At 37.4% G+C, this 20,504-nt stretch overlaps 3 protein-coding genes across 3 annotated transcripts; 2 read left to right on the top strand and 1 right to left on the bottom strand.

Moving 5' to 3' along the window:
- Positions 1–666: 666 nt before the first annotated feature.
- Positions 667–6,198, top strand: dnal1 (dynein, axonemal, light chain 1). The gene is made up of 8 exons (XM_074691318.1): positions 667–715; positions 1,203–1,241; positions 2,806–2,915; positions 3,060–3,115; positions 3,270–3,325; positions 3,526–3,652; positions 3,947–4,087; positions 4,993–6,198. Exons 1-8 carry the CDS (start codon positions 713–715, stop codon positions 5,040–5,042), a joined length of 582 nt encoding a protein of 193 aa, XP_074547419.1. The 5' UTR covers positions 667–712; the 3' UTR covers positions 5,043–6,198.
- Positions 6,199–7,430: 1,232 nt separating this feature from the next.
- tedc1 (tubulin epsilon and delta complex 1) lies at positions 7,431–11,746 on the top strand. Its single transcript, XM_074692467.1, has 8 exons — positions 7,431–7,498; positions 7,594–7,752; positions 8,451–8,732; positions 8,821–8,958; positions 9,375–9,440; positions 10,377–10,463; positions 10,691–10,837; positions 11,166–11,746. The coding sequence occupies exons 2-8, from the start codon at positions 7,609–7,611 to the stop codon at positions 11,529–11,531; spliced, it is 1,230 nt and encodes a 409-aa protein (XP_074548568.1). The 5' UTR covers positions 7,431–7,498; positions 7,594–7,608; the 3' UTR covers positions 11,532–11,746.
- A 393-nt stretch (positions 11,747–12,139) lies between these two features.
- pth2 (parathyroid hormone 2) lies at positions 12,140–16,287 on the bottom strand. Its single transcript, XM_074692590.1, has 4 exons — positions 16,042–16,287; positions 15,106–15,210; positions 14,602–14,781; positions 12,140–12,600 (listed from the first exon to the last, which is right to left on the bottom strand). Exons 2-4 carry the CDS (start codon positions 15,207–15,209, stop codon positions 12,423–12,425), a joined length of 462 nt encoding a protein of 153 aa, XP_074548691.1. The 5' UTR covers position 15,210; positions 16,042–16,287; the 3' UTR covers positions 12,140–12,422.
- Positions 16,288–20,504: the final 4,217 nt, after the last annotated feature.

Below are 20,504 nucleotides of genomic sequence, written 5' to 3'. Positions count from 1 at the left end.
TGAAAACTGTTGATGTGGTATTAGTCTAAGCAGACTGTGTTTGTCTAATGTTGTGACATAGAGGAATATTAGAACACATATGCAACTTCAACTGCAATCACCTGCTAAAATAAAAAACAAGGTCATAAGTTGATTGTTTGATAGCAGACACAGTTGCTGACTTTGTCATCTCCCTTTTTAATGTGCTTGTGGTCCCTGCAACGCGGAGAATGAGAGAAACCTTAATGTCCTATTGGGAATACATAAAGGTTTGAGATGAAATATTTATGAGTTTATAATAAATTGGGAAATGAAAGATATTTCAGGGGGGAAGGAGAATTACATTAAAAAATAACTCAAAAACACAGGACCTACTTATAAGCAGACAAAACAGAAAGTTGTCAGACAAGGAAGTCATATTGAGAACAAGAATACAACAAGGATGGAGTAGATATTACAAGCGTGATTGTACTGTAGCTTTTAAAGGATCTTTATTTAAAAAACAAGGACAAAACATTAAAACATTAAACACACAATATCTTCGTGATATCAAAAAGGACATCCCCTGTTTACTGTGGGAAAGAGACAGTTATTTGCTGCAGCAGAGTTATAGCAGAGGCCCTCCAATTAAATTATTTTCCAAACTGGGTCAAGCCCAGTTCGCACTACGCATGCGTAGCTCGTAGTCTGCTTCTCAGTACCATAGCAACCAGAGCAGACATCAACCACCAACATGGTGAGTGTTTCGGTCTCCGCTCTTTATCTACCGTCACATTTTGTAATTAATTAGCCCATGTGAGGGGTCCTTACTATACAGAAGTGTAAGATAATGTAGAGACATCTGTTTTGACTCCTGGGGATGACATTACATGCTATTTGTGTGTCGCTGTGAGATGATAAGAGCTAATAATTAGCTAGTTAGCTTTAAATGTCAAGATGTAATCTACGGTTAACTAGCTGATCTACTTCAACACGTCGTGTACTTTACGTTCAAATTAATGTTTTATCATCGTATTAAGAGATAGACATCTATCAAGAATGTATTTTAGATATTTATTATGAGGTTAATTATTAAAATAGTGTGTATTTACCGGTCAGTAAAATGGTTTGTTTGATGTAAAATAGCACTGTTGTGAGCCTATTTTGTGATACCTGTTTTCTGATTTTCATTAAAACATAATCCAGTCATTTCCTGTCTAACGAATGGCATGTCATGTTTGCAGGCCAAAGCAACAACAGTGAAAGAGGCTCTGGCCAAATGGGTGAGTCTCAAATAAGTTTACCTTATAAACAAGGACAGGGCACACTGTTATGCTGTTGCATGTGGTTGTAATGGTTGGTTTTCCATTTAAGACAGTTTGTTGAAAGGACAGGTCACACAGCAAACAACTAAAAGTATATTTTTATCACAAGTAAGCTGAGTTAAAAAAAAGAAATGTAAAGAAGCATGTCTACTCAGGGCTTTGGTACTAAAATGACCTTCTGTGGAACAAAAAGTTATATTTAAGATCATCCTGGTAGTGTCAAGGCTTACCCCATGTGTTAAGATATGACAATATTCTGATCTGACATCAGATAAGGTCAACGTTTTTTTTTCTTCTTCTTTTGGCAGTAGATTGTTGACTCCACTTTGTAATTTGTACATACTTTTTTATTATTTCAGATATAGAAAATGTGTATTCTCCTGTTCCTGAAGACGCGACTAAAGCATGTAGCATCACCTCTGTGATTTTGATTAAAAGTAGAGCGCGACCAATCTGGGATTTTTGGGGCCCATGCTGATGCTGATACTGATACTGGGGGCAAAAAAAAGCAGATATCCAATATGTTGGCCGATCTCCAATATATAGGCTGATATGTATAATAAATTCATTGATATACACAGGATATATACTGTATCTGAACACAAATTATTATAATACTCATATGATTCAAGACAGAGACAGAACACTATAAAATTACAACAAGAAACTTTAATTATAAAACTGTCAACATAAGAACTGTAGTTTAAACCAATGATAAAAAAGAACAAGCTGTAAACACATAAATAAATAAAGAGGTCAAACTGTAAAGACCTTAAATAAATAAGTCAAACTTTAAACACAGTAAGTAGAAAAAAAAGTCAACCTGTAAACACACAATGAGCAACTTACAGGACGTTGAAATGTCGTATTATAGTCTTACATTAGATAATGATGGACGGAGGGGCCGGGCACTCGGCAGTGTGCAGCCCAACACACAGACACACAGGAGCAGGAGTGACAGAATCCCCCTGGAGCAAAGATTTTTATAATCGGCTATATTTTGGCTGATGTTGATTAATCGGTGACAGGCATTATCGGCCCGATTAATCGTCCCGACTGATTAATTGTCCCGACTGATTAATCGTCCCGACTGATCAATCGGTGGAGGTCTAATCAAAAGTATTGCGGCATGCTTGTCCATTTGAAATTTTTTTATTTATCTGAATGAGAAATATCTTAAACTCCCTGGACAAATTACAGGCACATCTGCTTGCAAAAATGCAAAAAAATATATATATGATTTATTTATTTATTTTTTTTGTCAGATAAGTTTTTTGTCTTAGGGCTGTGCACAAAAACAGAAATTTAAGGAAATGCTGGTTTGGACTTTTTACAATCTTATAATGTCTTACAGGTCAAAAATTGGCAATGAGAATAATTATTGGCAGCATACCTGATTTATTTTACATCAATACTTTATTTACAAGGCGGCAGACAGACAAGTTAAATTTGCATTCGTGTTGTTGTAGCATGGCTGATGTAATTTGTGTAAACATGCATCTTTTTAATTGTATGTGCACAGGAAGAGAAGTCAGGGGAGAAAGCTGGCGAGGCTACAGCCATAAAACTGTACGGTCAGATTCCTCCTATAGAGAAAATGGATGCTTCACTTTCCACTCTGACAAAATGCGAGTAAGTCCAGCACATTAACTATTTCTTATCTGTACTGGTTGTTTTATGGCATAAATAAAGATCCAGATTATTGATGTTATTTAAACCACACTAGTTCATCATCCTGAAAGTAGCTGCTGTATTAATCTTCTGCCTCCTCCATAGAAAGCTGTCTCTGTCCACAAACTGCATTGAGAAAATAACCAATCTCAATGGTCTGAGTGAGTACTGCCCACACACACACACACACACACACACACACACACACACACTCACACACACACACACACACACACACACACACACACACACACACACACACACACACACACACACACACACTTCATGATCTAATGTTGCTTTTTACACTTGCAGAAAATTTGAGGATTTTATCATTAGGAAGAAACAACATAAAGGCTCTCACTGGGTTGGTAAGTAACATTGGGGGTTAATACGTTACATACATACTTATGCTAGATATAACATTGACTGTATATAATTCTGTGTGTGTGTGTGTGTGTGTGTGTGTGTGTGTGTGTGTGTGTGTGTGTGTGTGTGTGTGTGTGTGTGTGTGTGTGTGTGTGTGTGTGTGTGTGTGTGTGTGTGTGTGTGTGTCTGTGTGTGTGTACAGGAGGCAGTAGGGGACACACTGGAGGAGCTGTGGATCTCTTATAACTTGATAGAGAAGCTGAAAGGAGTCCACTGCATGAAGAACCTCAAAGTCCTCTACATGTCCAACAACCTGGTCAAAGATTGGGGTACATTGCAGTCTTAAATCAAGTCCACATGGTGTAGAATTAAAACATTTTGGGTGTAATTTTTCACCTTGTTTTCTGAAAATTGGATCCTCCAGAAAGCACTAGCTGAAACTTTTTTTTTTATTTTTACCACAATGTACATCTTACATCTTAAAAAAGGTTTGGTTTATGGCATTAGAGGCTTCTCGAAAACCCCTTTAACTCTTAGTATTTCAAATTTTGTCAAATAATAGTCTTTTATCCTTCCCTATCCCTCTTTTATTTAACCCAAGATGTGTTTTCTTTGTTGTGCAGCAGAGTTCGTGAGGCTGGCTGACCTGCCGTGCTTAGTAGACCTGGTGTTTGTTGGAAATCCTCTGGAGGAGAAGTACACAGCTGAAGGAACCTGGATGGATGAAGCCTCTAAAAGACTCCCGAATCTGAAGAAACTAGATGGTAAGTTGCATGGAACAAAACAAAAACAGAAGGAAATTAATGACCCATGGATTCTTCACACATCCTCTTTACATAACAAAAAAGGGAAGAAAATGCACCAAATTCTTATTATGACTAATTTCTGAAGAGTCTTTCAAACTAATTTACAGGTGATTTTTTAAGAGGTCAGTCAAGAGTAGCTCAAATTGTAATTCATGCAGTGAATATGTTTAATAAGAGTTTCAATTAAGGGCTTTGGATGGTAATTGAGTAGCAGTTCAATCTGGCTCATCTCTACTATATGCATGTAATAATTCCTGAGTATGGTACCTGACAAATAAACATAACAGACTACACCAAGTAAATATGGATAAAGATTTCACTCTTTGTAGCAGAAAACTTGATGGAAAGTCTCGTTTTCTATGTCATGTCCCAGAAAAATGTCATAAAGTTTGCTGACCTATGAATGTGTCCATGAAAGTTGTAAATTTTGTAAAATGTAAAAGGAAAACCGTTTATTGATATTCATATATGCCTTGTCAATCACAATCAGATCATATTTTCCAACTCTTGTCCTTGTTTGGCCTTTAGAAAGTAAGTAGTAATAAATATATTACTAAACAAAAGAAAGTAAGGTGTTTCAAAGAGCAAAATTAAAGAGTTTATCCAGTCAAGGTAAAATATACAAAACTGTTTGACATCAAAAAGACATAAAACTTGAGCAAGCAAGTTAAAGTTTATTTCCAACAGCTTGAGCATTTTATTCCCATCTAATCAGATATAATTCATATTAAAATTACAGAAGCATGAACCAGATCACAAAGGTGAGGGCTGAAGCCAAGCAAAGGGTATCATGTTTGCTGGTAGTAGTTTCCTAATGCAGACTCAACTTAAAAAGCAGTTATTTCTTTCACTTTGTTCTTCAGGAACTCCGGTGATCAAGCAGGAGGAGGATGAAGGAGAAGGAAACAACTGAGGAGCCTGCTGACCTGCTTCTGAAGAGTCTTCCTTTTCAAGTTTAACAGGCCATTGTGGTGCTTTTCTTTCTTAAAGAGGATTCTGAGCACCATCAGCTGCTCAGAACTTTGTTGTAAACTGACAAGCACAAAACAAATACAGTGAATATGACTGTTAGGGTAAGGAGAGTACATGGGGAAGACAGTCCTTCAGGGCTTATGTGAACCTTGTAATGAAATGACAGTTTTATTACATCTCTTCATGCTGTTAACTGCATGGCAGTATTTTTAAACTGTCAGATACTTGTTTTTATCTCAAATTTCTTTACAGAAAATAACCTGTGAGAATTGATGGTACAGTCCAGCCGAAGGGCCGAAAGTGCATTTTAAATTTTGTTTTTTAACAGTGCCAGTGATTTCATTGTCTCTATGTTCTTCGAGTAGAGGAAAAAAAGCACAATGTAGCATCCACAGCTGTGGGATGAAACTTTTGAGTGGACCAAATTTTGATGAGGGCATCCTAGTTCTGGTCATAGACTGTATGGTTCCTTCTGAATAAGAGTCACTTTAGTTACCTAACACTGTGTTCTGTCAGTAACACTGCAATGGGAAAAATACAACAAAAGTTTGGTAAAGTAAGCCAATAAAAATCCCTCTACTGCATCCCTAGTTTTTAAAGTATAAAAGAATTTGAAAACAGTCTAAATTAAACCTCTAAACTCTCAGGGAATTACGCAGTGGAAGTAATAAAAAGAGGGTACATTTTCTGTACTAACCTCACAGGAATAATAGGAACCATCTGTGAAGAAATCAGATGACCAGTGAAGACTAATACGACCCAAACAAGCTCTGTTTGGCACTGTGTTGTTTAAAATCTTCCTTACAGTGTCACACTGAGGTCATGCAATGAGTATCAGGACATAATTATTATAAAGTTCGACAAAAATATGCACTGTATTTTGATCTGGACTATTTTTGAAGGGCATATGGCAATCTACTGTTTTTTAAAAATGGAATTTGTGATGGATGTTCGCTCTGTGTTTCTGTATTTCTTGTTCTATCAGATGTCAGTGTGAGATTTATTCATGTATGTAGCAAAAGGCAGTAGATAAACAACAAATATTTCCATGTTTTTAAATAATTTAGGCATGTTTGTACCTATGAATGTGATAGATTTATGATTTTTAAATGCTTTTGATATTTTAAATAAAGACAATTTATCAGTTGAACCATGCTGTTTGAGATTTAACTTTAACTATGCTGATACTTGATGTTACAAACAAAAGAATATCATTTGGACTTATCAGCTTAATAAAAAACATGATTTAAGTATTTTCCTAATTCCATCAACTTTTTTTTTCCATATTGTGTAAGCCTTTGTATTTTTATACTTTCTATCTGTTACTCCATCAGGCCAAGAAAAATCTCTTGCATGTTTGAATTTAAACTCTGAATTTGAATTAATTTATTTGATAGGAATGATGCAGTTGAACATCGTTTCATAAAAGAATGCATAAATCTGATTTTCTGCACAGAGAGTTTCTAGCAATTGCTATCCAACTCTTGTCCTGGTTGGGCCTTTGAATAACCAGATCAGAAAATGAACATTCAGCAGCAATAAAATAGCAAAAGAGTTTACAGTAATAAAGATATCAACATAAAAAGATATATAAACTAGTTCAATTAGGAAGTTAAAACATGGCAGATTAAGAATGGTTACAGCTCTGGTTTGCCTTCAGCCATCACTTGACATTAGCGGAGGATTTTAAATCTGTGTTGGGTTTGGTTTCCGTTGGTAATGAACTACATTGTACCACTACCTTTAACAGAGGAGGCTGACTGTCCAAATGTTGACCAACGTTTTTGCATGTTAAAGTTACCATTCAACTTGCTTCCTGTTATTTTGCTGCTTTTCTGCCTTTGAATTAATTTGGATAGGGGTTCAGAAGCCAGATTATTTACAAATTTATGTAAAAACGACTTGGTCATAAACCTGATCTAAGTCAGCACTCTGAAAGACAAAAAGCTTTTAAAACTTTGACAGTCTGTAATATTTGTCTTTCCTTCCCCCAGCATAAATACTTAGTTTTTCCTGTTCCTTATTCCACTCTACACACTATTTCCTCTGTAAACTATAGTTAACATCATATCATAATGGCCTAGGCCAGTAAAGTGTAAATTAATAATAAACGTTTATCTTACATGAAGATGACATTATAAATAATGGTAATAATTTAAAAACATGCTAAAAAATATATTTTAAAATAAGTTTTGTTCGTGTTATCATCATTATTTCTGTAAACAAAGTATAAAGAATTAAGGCCGACCCACGACTCCCAGATCCTGCTTCTGATTGGCTATCTCAGACATCAATCCACGATACCGCCTGTTGACTTCCTTAGCAACGGCCTCCTACCCGGAAGTTGTAGTCTTCACCGCGAAATATCAACAGCTGAAAGTCCATCAGAGCGAAAAGGTGATGTTTCATGTCTGTTTTAAAATTTTTCAGAGTACCTTACCTGGACCCAGGTGAAAGCTGTGTAAATATAGATCAGTTTTGCGCATTTTTAGCTTCGGGAAGCTATAATGCAGCGGAGTAAAACCGCCGTGAGCGTGGAGGTGAAGCAAGTGATCGGAGCTCTCTGCAGGTTGCTCACGGCTTCAGGGCTGGAGGCTGTTCCCACTCCGGAGACCTTCAGGCGGGCTAAGTTTGGAGGTGGACTCGGAGTGGTACGTTCACAGTTGTTATTGTCAGGGGGCTAAGAAGCTACTTTAACAGCTTTAGCTCTGTGAGAAACTATTGACTTCGACCTTTTGAAGAAGAAACTTTTGTAATTCAGAGTTGATTAACAATGAAATTCCTAGTACTTTTGGAAAAAAGTATCAGATATGTGATATTTATGTGATTCAAAATTAAAATACAGCACAAAAGCCACAGTGCAGTATCTAACTCAGTTGAGTCACAGCAAACATGTCAACTTGTCAATATGGCACGCAAAAATAAAGACAATGTTACTGTATGATACCAATCCATATACTGCATTATCACCATTACAAAATATTTAAGTTCCTGTTAAGAGTTTTAGCTGGTTTTGGCACGGACTGCCTCTCTACCTGAATCAGAAAAAAAATAACCAAGAGCACAGTAAAGAAGATCAGTTTCCTCTACATAGTTACTTCTAATGGTGTAAGTACAGGACAAGATCATCAGAGAGTTCCCCACAGATACAAAAAAGTGTTAAAACAGTATTGATTTACTCTGATTTGCTATGACAGCTGGAGCTCATTGATAAAAACAAAAAGTCAGGGGAAAAAGTGATGAAATCAAAGCATCCTACTTTACAAAGAAACATTAAGAAGGAAGTTTGTCTCTGTGTCCTGGACTTTTCCGTTCTACAGCAGTCATTCTGCTTTCTGATGTTTTCTAGGACGATCAGTTTTTGAAGCTCCTTGCCAACATTCTGCAGACAGCTGGGATTGTTTCCTGTGAGGTTTCCTCAGAGCTCCATAAGCTTGTTGCTGCTGGTCTCTGGCAGACTGGTTACCATGCAGACTGGATGTTTGTGAAGGACAGGGGAGAAGGAGGTGAAAGATGTTCCAGCAGAGAGCTTCTCCTGGCTCTGGGCTGGCTGCTCGCTGCGGGAACTGTGGAGAACCTGGTGACACTGAGGGTACAAAAACTAGACAAAACACTCTTCACACCTGCCCCTGTAAGTACCCCTGGTTTACAGCTATAATATCCTGGTAGATAAAAACTAAATCTATGGTAATACACCATTCTCTTCATCCATGTAACAGGTGAACTCTGAGTTTTCAAACAAGCTAAAGATTGACTCGTCATCTCTGAGAAGACTTCAGTGGCTCATCGGCTCTCTGAGACACCAGAGACGGATCTTGCTGTCCATGCAAGAAGAGCAAACCCGCCTGCTTCACGCTGTAAGGAAACCCCCATTTCCCTTATCTGTTACCCCCGTACTGAGTTCATGAACACAGGGAGGAAACTCAACAACCTCATTTAGAAATTAAACTGAGACATTGTGCTTGGGGTGTGTTAATGTTTTGGACATTGTATAAATGAAGAAAGAGGAAAGAAAAATGTATTTTCTCCACGCTACACTCAATCTGATCTTTTTAAAACTTGGAAGAAAAAAATTATTAAAAGCTTTAAATCAGTTTTGCGTACAAGGAGAAAGTGTTTGAACATTTCTTCATTGATGGGAACAAATTCAATGTGCCTTTGTGTGAGTTTGGTTATTATTTAACCTTGAAATAGGTGTAAAGATTATCTTTACATTTTTTAGTGCAAAAAAATCCAAAGTCTAACTTCAGGATCTCTCTTTATGTGTTCTCAGGTTCTTCTTGCCAGCACCTCCTCCTCTGAGTCCTCCTCAAAACAAAACTCAGCAGCACTGAAGGAAGTAAGTGCGTTTTTGCTAATATTAATAACTAAAAAGGTCTTTTTTTCTAGATTTAAATATACCCTTGGCTGTTTTTCCTTTCCTGTTAAAAACTCTGTTACCTAGACTTGAATAAAGGCGATGATAGCACATTTATTGAGCACATTTCAGCTACAAAGCGACTCAGATTGTTTCAAACAAAACAACCACAGCATCATGAGACAGGATAAAAGCAAAAACAGATTATACATGGGTGTTTGAATTTATGAATTAAACCATTAGAAAGCAAAGAAAGTCAAACAAAAAGAGCTCAAAGCGAAGCATAAATCCAACAAGTTTAAAGTACGAGTAAAAGCTGGCACAGGTACTCTTCTGATACTGGTGTCTTTTAAGTTATATCAGCTATGGTTCACTACAATGTGCTCACATTGATGTGCAGGTGTTATATGACAGAAGTGTGAGGAATTAATGTTAAACCACCAAGATTTTTTTTTTGTTAAATTTTAAATCACTCAATGCATAAAACTGTGACTTCACTTTTATGTGTTCTGTTTTCTTTTATATAAGTTAGAGTGAAATAAAGTGTTATAATTGTTTAAATAGTTAAAAATCTGAACTGTTGATTCTGAGGGTTATTAATTCTTTAAAATGCAAATTGCCAGTTCCTTTATCTAAGTCTCAGATTCAGTAAATGTTTTAAATTTACTCTGTTGTGGAGTGCAGATGGCCTAGTGGTCCAGGTTGCGCTTCATGAGGTTCACCCTTGCTCCGGTGGACCAGCCTAGTTTGAATCCAGCCTGTGGCCTCTTTCCTGCATGTCACTCCCCACTCTCACTGTGTTTCCTGCTCTATCCACTTTCCTCTCCTATCCCGTTAAAAGGCGTATAAAGTCTAAAAGAATATCTTAAATGATGTGGTGTCTTTTACACTTTAATGTGATGTATGTGTGTGTTTTAGGACTGTGTGTGCACGCGGCAGCTGTGTGATCTTTTGGAGTCGTATCTGAGCTGGAAGGAGGTGGAGAAAATCTTCTGGACCTGGATGGTGAGTCAGACACAGCGACACACAGGAGAACATTTCAGATCCCATTTTTTAAAGAGTAAATCTGCTAATTTACGCCAGATTGGATTTAAATAATTATGGATTATTTCTTTAAGCTGCTATGAAATTACCTATTAAAGAAACAAGAAACCTGATCTCAGTGAAGTTATCAAACATAGCAGCCAGGTATATGAAGCAACGCGCGTGTGTGTGTATGTGTGTGTGTATAGGACAGTGTGTTGGACTGCCACTTCACAGATCCAACAGTGATCAAGAGGCCAACACACACTCTTCCAGGCAGCGCAAGAGTGTGTCACCATGAAAACAGGGGACTTGAGAAAATGAAGGACATGCTCCTGAGACTGCCCATAGGACAGGTGATCAACACACACACACACACACACACACACACACACACACACACACACACACACACACACACACACACACACACACACACACACACACACACACACACACAAATTATGAAATTATTTAAAAAAAACAGAAAGAAGAGAAGAAATTCCTGTTAGTCGACATAGGCCCTGAGTTCTTCATTTCTAAGTGCATCTGACACAGTTTAGTAAAAGTAAAGAAATAAAAATGTTCAGAGGTTTGATGTTAAATAAGAAAATGTAGCAGAATGAAGACAGAAAGCTTCACATGGAGAGTTTTTGTCTCAACTCGTCTCATTTTCTGTCTCAGAAAGGACAGAGGAGATCCAGAGAGGCTTCAGCAGACACAGGAAGAGGAGCAAGAGAGGTCCAGCAAGCAGGATCAGAACCCTCCTCCTCCTGTCCTCATCTTTTGGCCCCACTCCCCTCCCAGCACAGCTTCCCTCAGGTGTACCGAGCCAGACTCCAGACCTCAGGTCCAGTCAAACACAGCATCAGACCAGCAGACAGACCACAATGTGAGGCAGAAGAGCTCTCTGCGTCTCAGGCTGCTCAGCTGCTGCTGCAGACGGAGGCCCTGCTGCTGGAGAGGAGGGACACACAGAGACTGACCAACGGGATGCTGCTGCAGGAGATGGTGAGCAGGCAGGACGAGCTGGTGCTGATACCCCCGTAGATCCAAAGACAGACGAACATTGGTGTGATGGAAGAGTTCAGAGCTCGTGAAGACGATTTTTTCAGAGAACAAAGTTAATTCTTTTTTTTCACAGAGTTACCAGAGACCTACTCGCTAAAAAACTATAAAACATTTAATATAAAGCAGAAATATTTCTGATGTAGGAAAAAAAGAAATTATATCTACAGGAGGAAAAACTGCAGCAATAAATTTGATTTAATATTATCAGAATAAAGTCTCTAGATACCAGATGATTAGTGGTCACTTTTCTGCAGTGTTACGTGTAAACAGCAAGTTCTGCTTTGTTAAAAAATGTTCTCCAATATGGGGCGATATGGGGAAAATATGTCAGGATTTTTTTTATGGCAGGATCAGGATCTGGATTTTATCAGGATTGTTTTTTCATATTTAGACTTGCAAACAAAATTTTTAACCCCAAATATTTCTTATCCTGCATTGCGACCAATTTTTATTCTACAACTTTTTGTCTTTTCTGCTTTATTTCATCACTTTAATCCAGTCTTGCGTCTTTGTCTGTGTTTTTTAAACTCTCATTTGCTTTTGTATCATTACTACTGCAGGAAGTCAAACACAAGCCACTCTGGTTGAAAACATCATTTGCATCTTTAATTATTCATCAAATAACTTAAATAACTTTAAGAACAATTCATCTAAAGTCTCACCAACAAATTTCACTTCAGGTTGATTCAACATCAATAAATGAATGAAGAAGTAAATACATTTAAAAAAAAAGGTTAAATTATTAGTTTTACCAGATTTTGGATTTAATCAATCTAAAAAATAATTTGGTAAAAGATGAAACTGTGAAAAAGAGTTGTATCAGAAGTGCTTTTAAAGATTCTGTGGGTCACTTAAAGAGTTTTTCAATCATCATGAAGAATTCACCACAAGAAGTTTCTGCATGTACGAGTTGAGCCACTTCTGTCTCTCCATGGAGGTGAGCAGTTTACTCTTCTCCCTGAAAGCAGCGTCATCAGCCACCACCATGTTCCTCTTCATCAAACCTCCACCCTGAGGGGACCAGTCAGCCGGCCACACCCTCTCATCGCTGTGAGGAAAAGATCGACAAGATCGTTAGGAAGTCTTAAAGAATTAGAAAGATACCGAAATGATTTCACCATAATAACATTTTAATATGCAATTTCAATACATTTTAATGAAATTCATAAACTCAAAGCTGTGTGTTAAAAAAAGAGTCCTACTCTGAGCTACAGTTTAGGCAAATAGGCTAATTTGCTGTATTAAGAGGTTCAAATAAAGTTCGACACCATCCGCCAGGTAGAGGATTATGTTGAGTGGGTTGTTGTAGTGAACCTGGCTATGTCAGATACTTTATTCTGATTGGCCAAAATCCTTAAACAAAACTGATACAGCAGTTAAAGTGACACCAGGATCAACCCAATCACACACCTCACATCAAATCAGTTGACAGGAAGTAGCCCTTTACATTTCCCCTCTGCCTGTTGACACTGTTTTCAAAAGGTCAGTATCCGCCTCAGGCTGCACTGAAGAGTGGGGGATGAATTGAAATGTTGTCTAAATTATCATTGTGTTAAGATTCTGTATTTGGTAGTTTGTGTAAATTGTGCTTTGATGAAGCAAAATGATCCAACGGATGTTTATGAAAACTGCAATCCTGACAGGGTGAATGAGAAAATGTGAGGTAGGAGAATTATTAATTCTTGAAACCACCCGTTCACTATACACCAGGGGAGGCCAACAGGTCAGAGACCAAGAGCTGCAAAAAATACCATAGTACTACTAAGAGCCACATGACACACGCGGTCTTACAAACACGCTTCCTCTCACAAATAAACTAAATGACATAGAATAAAAATCAATATGTTCCCAATTTTCAAGGCAACATTTAATGTGTTTGCAAGTGTGTTTGAATTTGTACTTGCAGCCATGTCAAAGACAAATTTCTGCTTTTACTGCAGAAGAGACAATTTCTATCAATCTAACTATCTAAATAGCTATGAGCATATGAGCAATGAAAGGAGTACATGTAGAGAAGACAAACCTAAACTTAAGTATCAATGTCATCCCCCCCAATCCTAGTATGTATATATATATATATATATATATATATATATATATATATATATATATATATATATGTATATATATATATATATATATATATATATATATATATATATATATATATATATATATATATATATATATATATATATATATATATATATATATATATATTTTTATATATATATATATATATATATATATATATATATATATATATATATATATATATATATATATATATATATATATATATATATATATATATATATATATATATATATACATACAAATATATATATATATATTTTTAAAATGAATGGATCGCAGAGCCGCACACCAAAAGGCAAAGAGCCATGTGTGGCTCATGAGCCAGGTTGGCCACCCCTGCTATCCACTGTCCCTTGTCTGATATTTTTAATGATGATTTTCAGCCTCTTTCTTTTTCTTTTAGATAAAACAGCTGAAAATTGATGTGAAATGTCAGGAGTAGAGAGCCGTAGCTGGGAGTTGAACTGCACAACATACTACTTTATTTGGATGTCTGGGTTGTGTCTGGGTAGTCTACCTAAACATCAGTCGGCAGTGTTGTTTCTCTGCCAGGAAGTGTGGTAACTATGAACAAGTTGGATTAAAACTGCTGCTAGTAAATGTTGATCAGCCATTGAACCTACAGTAATTTTGAGGAGACATTAGAGGAGATAGAATGAACAGAAATCATAGAAATGATGTAGATGCAGGAAATATGATGCTACTCAGCAGACCAATCACAGGGCTTGCAGTTTCAGGGATGGTTGTTTTGATGCACAGTATTTCTAGGGAAGTGCAAAGAAATGTAAACAGGCCTCTGTGTTTGTCCTGGGCTACATGAACCTGCGGCGTAACTTTGAGACAAGAGGATAAATAAGACTTTACTCAGCGTTATTCACTTTTTCTATGAAATTTTCTGGTCTATCCTTAAACTCTTAACTGCATCCCAGGAACTTCACTGATAGTTTGTTACCTTCCATCTGCTCTTTCTGGGTCAAATATCCACGCCTCCCTCATCAGTCTTCCTTTGCTATTGGTCGCTGCTCTGAGGCTCGGCGCTGACATCATTTGAATGCTCCAATCCCGGAGAGAGATGGAGGGGAAGAGGATGTCCCATTCATCTTGCTTGGGTTCCCCCAAATCGTCTGGATTTCTGGAAACAGATCAAAGTCAGAGTTACTATAGGAAAAAGAAATCCAGGTTTTCAATCAAAGTTTGATGTAAAAAAAACTCTGGGCAGACAAGCATCCACACATTTTATTTACTGGTCTTCTGATAACAAGTCAAATCAGTCAAAGATTTCAAATGATTTTCCTCTTTATGTCAAGATAGTCTGCAAATATGAGTTGAGAAATTGTATAAATGTGTGTCCCCTGAGGGCTACCATACTGAAGAAATATAAATACCAACAGCATTTTTAATTGCATGTTATCATTTATTTAAATGACAGTTTGACAGAATCATAAAAAATGATCACCTGAGTTGAAACCGAGGATGAGGAAGGCCAGATGTCATCACGGTCAAACCAAGGATGCAAAGCAGCAGAGTGGACATGCGGGGGAGAGACGGCAGCTCAGACATCCTGAAAGGATGGAAAAAAGATGCTTTCTTTTTTATAACAGAGAAATACATTTTAAAAAACTGAGAAAAAGGAATTAAATCATCGCAAACATAAAGAGTTTTTATCAGATACTAAAAATGTGTTTTTCTTCTCACTTGAAAAACACATTTTATAGATGTGGCTTGATAAAATGTTAAATTTGATGCACAAGCGTCTCTGTTTTCCACATTTAATATTTTCAGTATAATATTTTTAAAGACTTTATGAAGCTCCATAATTAAGGCAAAATCGACTTTTTTTATAACATCATTTTCAGGTTCTTTTGGAAGGATTAATACAAGGAGTTTGAGTTTTTGTGAGAGGCTAAAGATCTCTAAAAGTAAACGAAATAGAAAGTAAACAACATTATTGTTTCTTAACTAATATAGATAACTAAACAAAATAAAGTTATGCATGATATTGTCATAAAATAATTATTCCATGAACATGTATTCATAATCTTTTCAGGTTTAATCAAGCAGCTCAGTAGAATGTGCAGGGAATGTGCCAGACACTTTTCTTATCTTCATAATTTTTTTTACATTTATTTATTTCCTGTAATAGTTCAACCCCCCAAAAAACAAAGAAAAAAAAACAGACGAAAAAACAGCAACTCTAGGACAGATTCAGAAACAGAACTTAACATTTAATCATAAATTCTATAAATAAATTATTATCCCAGTTCTGCAATATTTAAAACATGTCCATGCTTTTTAAAAACATTAAAGAGACTTAACTTTCAGCATAGTAAAATATAAGGAGATTGGTGTGAAGGGTCAATGATGAGAATTAAAAAAGAGGCTTATCTCCTACCTTTGGTCAGCTGTTAGTCGTTGCTAGAGTTTGACTCCAGAGGTAAGAGGTCAGGCGTCACAAAAGCAGAGGAACGAAGTTAGGTGAACAGAAGTCAACAGCAGAGATAACTTAGTGAGGTCAGAACTTGTTGGTTTACTTTCTCTCACTCCAGTCGTCTAGAAACAAAATAATCTGATGCCAGTCAAATTTATTTGGTTTGACATTTTTTGAAAGGCTGAGTCTATCTGTGAGCATCTGTGTGCAGGTCAGCGCTGCTTTACAAGTCGGTTTCTTGACGTATGTACTTATATACGCTGGACTGGATTGTTTTAATCCCCACCCCCCAAAAACACCCACACATACACAAAAGCATACACTGATCAAACCAACTTTGACATCAGCGTGGAAGAGGAAAGCCCAAGAGGAAGAGCTGTTAGCTTGTTAGTGTCCCGTTCCAAGAGCCCACCATCTTATTACTGAAAATCATTACTGTGGTGGTGGTGGTGGTGGTGTGTAAGTGTGTGTGTGTGTGTGTGTGTGTGTGTGTGTGTGTGTGTGTGTGTGTGTGTGTGTGTGTGTGTGTGTGTGTGTGTGTGTGTGTGTATAAAGGTTTTCATTCATACCATGCAGCAGATCAAATACACGCCGGATGTTCTCCAAGAATAAGACACAACTGTCTGTGTATTTTTAGTTTGTTTTGCAAATACACTCGACTGGGTGTCCATAATAACCACACACACACATACACACACACACACACACACACACACACACACACACACACACACACACACACACACACACACACACACACACAATTCATTGCAGATTCAACCTGTCATGGTGACAGACTTGATAGCAAACACATGATATTGTGTGTATCTTCATTTCAAACTGGTTTCTGAGGAGGCGTTACGAAGCCTGACTCTGAACACACTGGGGCACAGCCAGCATGAATACACACTGGTGTGTGTTTTTCCATTGGCATTGGTGCCACTTGGGATTTTTGGCCCCATAAAAAGATGGATCCCGTAACTTCACTATCACTGATGTTTAACTATTTCGAGGAGCTTCTGTTTGCAATGGGTGCTGATGCCCTGTAATGATGCCCATAGTGACAGCACGTGTTTCTCTGAGCATCACAGATGTGTAAGCTCCCTATGCCATGGACTCTTCTGATCCCCAGACCATCAGGGGTGCTGGCTTTGAGCTGTGAGTGGAGAACATGCCAGGTGTTCCCTGTCTTCTCAAGGACAGTGTCCATGATTTCCAAACAGAATGCAAAATTCCAATTTACCAGATCACCTATTGTTTTCAACTTCCCCCCAGTCCGTCTCAAACAGACTCAGGTCCAGAGAAGTCTTGGGTGTTTCTGGATCTGTTTTTGTGTGGTTTCCTTTTTGCATGGAGCATTTTAAACCTGACTTTGTGGGTGTGGTGATGAACTGTGTTCACAGACAGTGTCGCAAGGTAACACAGGGGGCCACAGGAGATCATGAAAACCAGAATCAGAAGGACCTTCAATGAACTGACAGACATGAAGAAACACAGAGGCTGTTTTCTAAACCATCTGATTCCAAACAGTCTTTTTTTTTTTAGTATTTTTTATTTATTTTTGTTCATGTCTTAGCTTTATCATAAAAACAAACTATGGGTTCATCTTGACATTCCAGTGATTAGTATGCAAAGAGAATGACAGATGAAGCATTTTTTTATGAATAAATCAGTGGTAAAAAAAAAAAAAAACACGAACAACACAAAAACAGATACATTAAATTAATTAATCAATAAATGATAATAAAAAATCAAGCAAAGAGAGAAATTTTTTATGTTTCTGTGAAGAAATTCTTATAAGTTATTAAGTATGTTTTGTGTTTTTGTTCCTTTTATTGTTTTCAGCGGTTTGAAGTTTGTTTTACATTTATGTAAAATAACAAATTCTGCTTAGTCCTGCTTCTGGGATCTGCAGATTTCACTCTGTTCTTTTTTTTCTGAGGGGCTTTTATGCTTTTTTAACTAGATAGTAGAAAGGACAGTGGATAGGGCAGGAAACAGTGCAAGAGTGGGGAGTGACATGTAAGAAAGAGGCCACAGGTTGGATTTAAACCTGGGCCTCCTGCACAGGACAAACATCATGGAGCACGACCTCAACCACTAGACCATCTGCACTCTGATTTTGCTTTGTTTCACATACTACATTCTACATTTTCATCAAATAGTAGGCACTACTAGTGTCATAGGCGGTTTGGAAAACAGCCACAGGGGTAAAAACCACAAAACACGAGGTAAGGTACCAAAAAACGAGGAAACAAAACACAAGTTTTTTGATTCTATGTAGTGATTTCCACTACAGAGTCATGTCTGTGCTCCTTAATGACCCTGAAGGTCACGTCAATCTAGTATTGGCGTTTGACTTTGTTCCTTTTCTGCAGAGATTTCTTCTGTCATGTGGTCTCATCAATGTAATCCCTAAATTCTTTGATCAGACTGGGTGTCACCACAACCGGTCTCAGGCTTGGTGCACTGTGCCAGTTCTGTCAAATTCCCTGGTCCAAACCATGCCAGCCAACCAGCTGAACCAGTTTCCTAAAAACATCTAGAATCTTGTCTTTTGGAGTCAAGTCATTTTTGTTCCCCAAGTTTCTTAAAATAGATGTACAGAAAAGATAAAATCTCTGATTGTTGAGATCATGTGGGAGCTGCTAAACCAGTTACATAAAATGTGGAACAAAAGGCAGCCTCCGTCAGAAATAGGACGAGGCTATTTCCTGGACACATCTAACATCTTTTTACACTACTGTACAAAGACGCCTTGTTAGTATGTCAGTACCAAATCGCCTTTTTCAACACATGAGCTGCACTGGAAATGATAAAAAAAAAAGTTGGATGTGTCTGGGTATTTTTGATACTGTGCCCCTGAGACATGAAATAGTTTTTATGTTGAATCTCTACCAGCATGGAAGCGAAACAAAGGTTAAATGTGGGCTTTCAGCAGGGTTTCGAGCATACAGGAAGCTTGTTACAGTTTAACGGTCTTGTTATGGCATTGTGGGAAATAATGACCGGCAGACAGGAAGCAGGTAGACTTAACAAGGGCCCTGCAACAAACTGAATTCATAAAAAGGATAACAAGCTTCAGACACAAAGCCTGAGTCACCTCAAACTACCTGTTCTCTTCAGAAATACAGTCCACTCCCTCCTGGGCCGGGTCCTGTTCCCGTATTTATGAGGTCAAATCAGAGACGGTAAACCAGGATCAAATGTTTGAATAAATCATGGTGAACAATTTCATTCCTGATGTCAGACCGGGTCACTTACAGGTTGCTGGTCAGAAAAAAAACTAACTTGCTTTGATGATGGGTCTGCTATATTTATAAAACTCCAAACCTTGACCTTTGAGTCATTCGTGGTGACGTGTGCAATGAGGTGAGCACCACAGGTTATTATTGGGACCATGGCAGCTGAAGTTTCAAACACATGTGCTACGATTGAAGTATTCTTAGAGGGCTATATTTCTCCTAGTGTCCCCAAAGTTTCTTTAAATGAGTCACAGATAAAAAAAAAAAATCTCTATTTCTATCACTGGTGTTTTAGTAAAGCCTTATTTCAGGCCTTGTACACACATAGCTGGCTATTTTCAAAAACAACTATCCCCTCTTATTTGTTTTTAGAAATTTTCATCCACACGTAACCAGGCAGATCTGCCAACAAGTGCAGCTCAAGGTACGCCAAACCCATACGTGGCAGTGTTCTTCAGATGTAAAACATGTGCCAGCCAATCAGAATAAACCCCAGTCATTCAGCTGTGACGTTTGAGAACCAAACACCCTGTTTACATGATACCATGAAATACAAGTTTTTCAAAATATTCACTCTGGACTGAGTTTTCAGAAAACTTTGTTTTTAGTGATGTAAAGCGGCTGTTTTGTTTTGTTTTGTGTGGCTGCCAGCCCTAAATGCATAAAAATATACCCTGTTTCCCAGATCCCCGGCTACATGTGGACATGGTCTCAACTAGAGCTGAAACGATTCCTCGAATGATTCGAGGAACTTGATTACAAAAAATACTGGAGTAATTTTCTCCGCCTCGAGGAATCGTTTAATTTTTAAAAAGATCAAAGAGTGGTATCTCAAATAGAGCTGAGGACATATTACGAGAGTTTTCAGACCCCTCAAGCTACCTCTTATACAAAATAGCAACAAATCTAGCTTCTTTTCTGGAGTTTGGAGACTGATGGGTCATTCTACGAAATGGGTGCCATTTGGGTCCGCAACATTTGATGAGATGTACAAGGCACAAAAAATGTGTTAAAGTGTGTTTACAAATTTTGGACCAAAGCAAGTGCTCTTATTGACATGCTGTATCAGAAAATTCTATTTCTTAAAGAGAAAAATTTTCATTTGAAAAATAACTGCTCTTTAACTGAACAAAAATGTATTTTATCCGATTACTCGATTACTCGATTACTCGATTAATCAAT

The sequence above is a fragment of the Halichoeres trimaculatus genome, unplaced genomic scaffold, assembly GCF_033239565.1.
Source record: "Halichoeres trimaculatus isolate MK-OKI-2021-1 unplaced genomic scaffold, fHalTri1.1 fHalTri1_scaffold_17, whole genome shotgun sequence".
NCBI lineage: Eukaryota > Metazoa > Chordata > Actinopteri > Labriformes > Labridae > Halichoeres > Halichoeres trimaculatus.
Note: the sequence above shows the minus strand (reverse complement) of the source record. Positions and strands in the feature narration are given on the sequence as shown.

Excerpts from the sequence above, each read along its gene's own strand:
- dnal1 (XM_074691318.1), top strand. Across the intron at positions 1,242-2,805 it reads AAGAGGCTCTGGCCAAATGG|GAAGAGAAGTCAGGGGAGAA; the intron begins GTGAGTCTCAAA and ends GTATGTGCACAG. Across the intron at positions 3,653-3,946 it reads CAACCTGGTCAAAGATTGGG|CAGAGTTCGTGAGGCTGGCT; the intron begins GTACATTGCAGT and ends TTTGTTGTGCAG.
- tedc1 (XM_074692467.1), top strand. The coding sequence starts at position 7,609 with ATGCAGCGGAGTAAAACCGCCGTGAGCGTGGAGGTGAAGCAAGTGATC. Across the intron at positions 8,959-9,374 it reads AAACCCGCCTGCTTCACGCT|GTTCTTCTTGCCAGCACCTC; the intron begins GTAAGGAAACCC and ends ATGTGTTCTCAG. Across the intron at positions 9,441-10,376 it reads ACTCAGCAGCACTGAAGGAA|GACTGTGTGTGCACGCGGCA; the intron begins GTAAGTGCGTTT and ends TGTGTGTTTTAG.
- pth2 (XM_074692590.1), bottom strand. The coding sequence starts at position 15,209 with ATGTCTGAGCTGCCGTCTCTCCCCCGCATGTCCACTCTGCTGCTTTGC. Across the intron at positions 14,782-15,105 it reads CATCCTCGGTTTCAACTCAG|AAATCCAGACGATTTGGGGG; the intron begins GTGATCATTTTT and ends ATCTGTTTCCAG. Across the intron at positions 12,601-14,601 it reads CCAGAAAGAGCAGATGGAAG|CGATGAGAGGGTGTGGCCGG; the intron begins GTAACAAACTAT and ends TTTTCCTCACAG.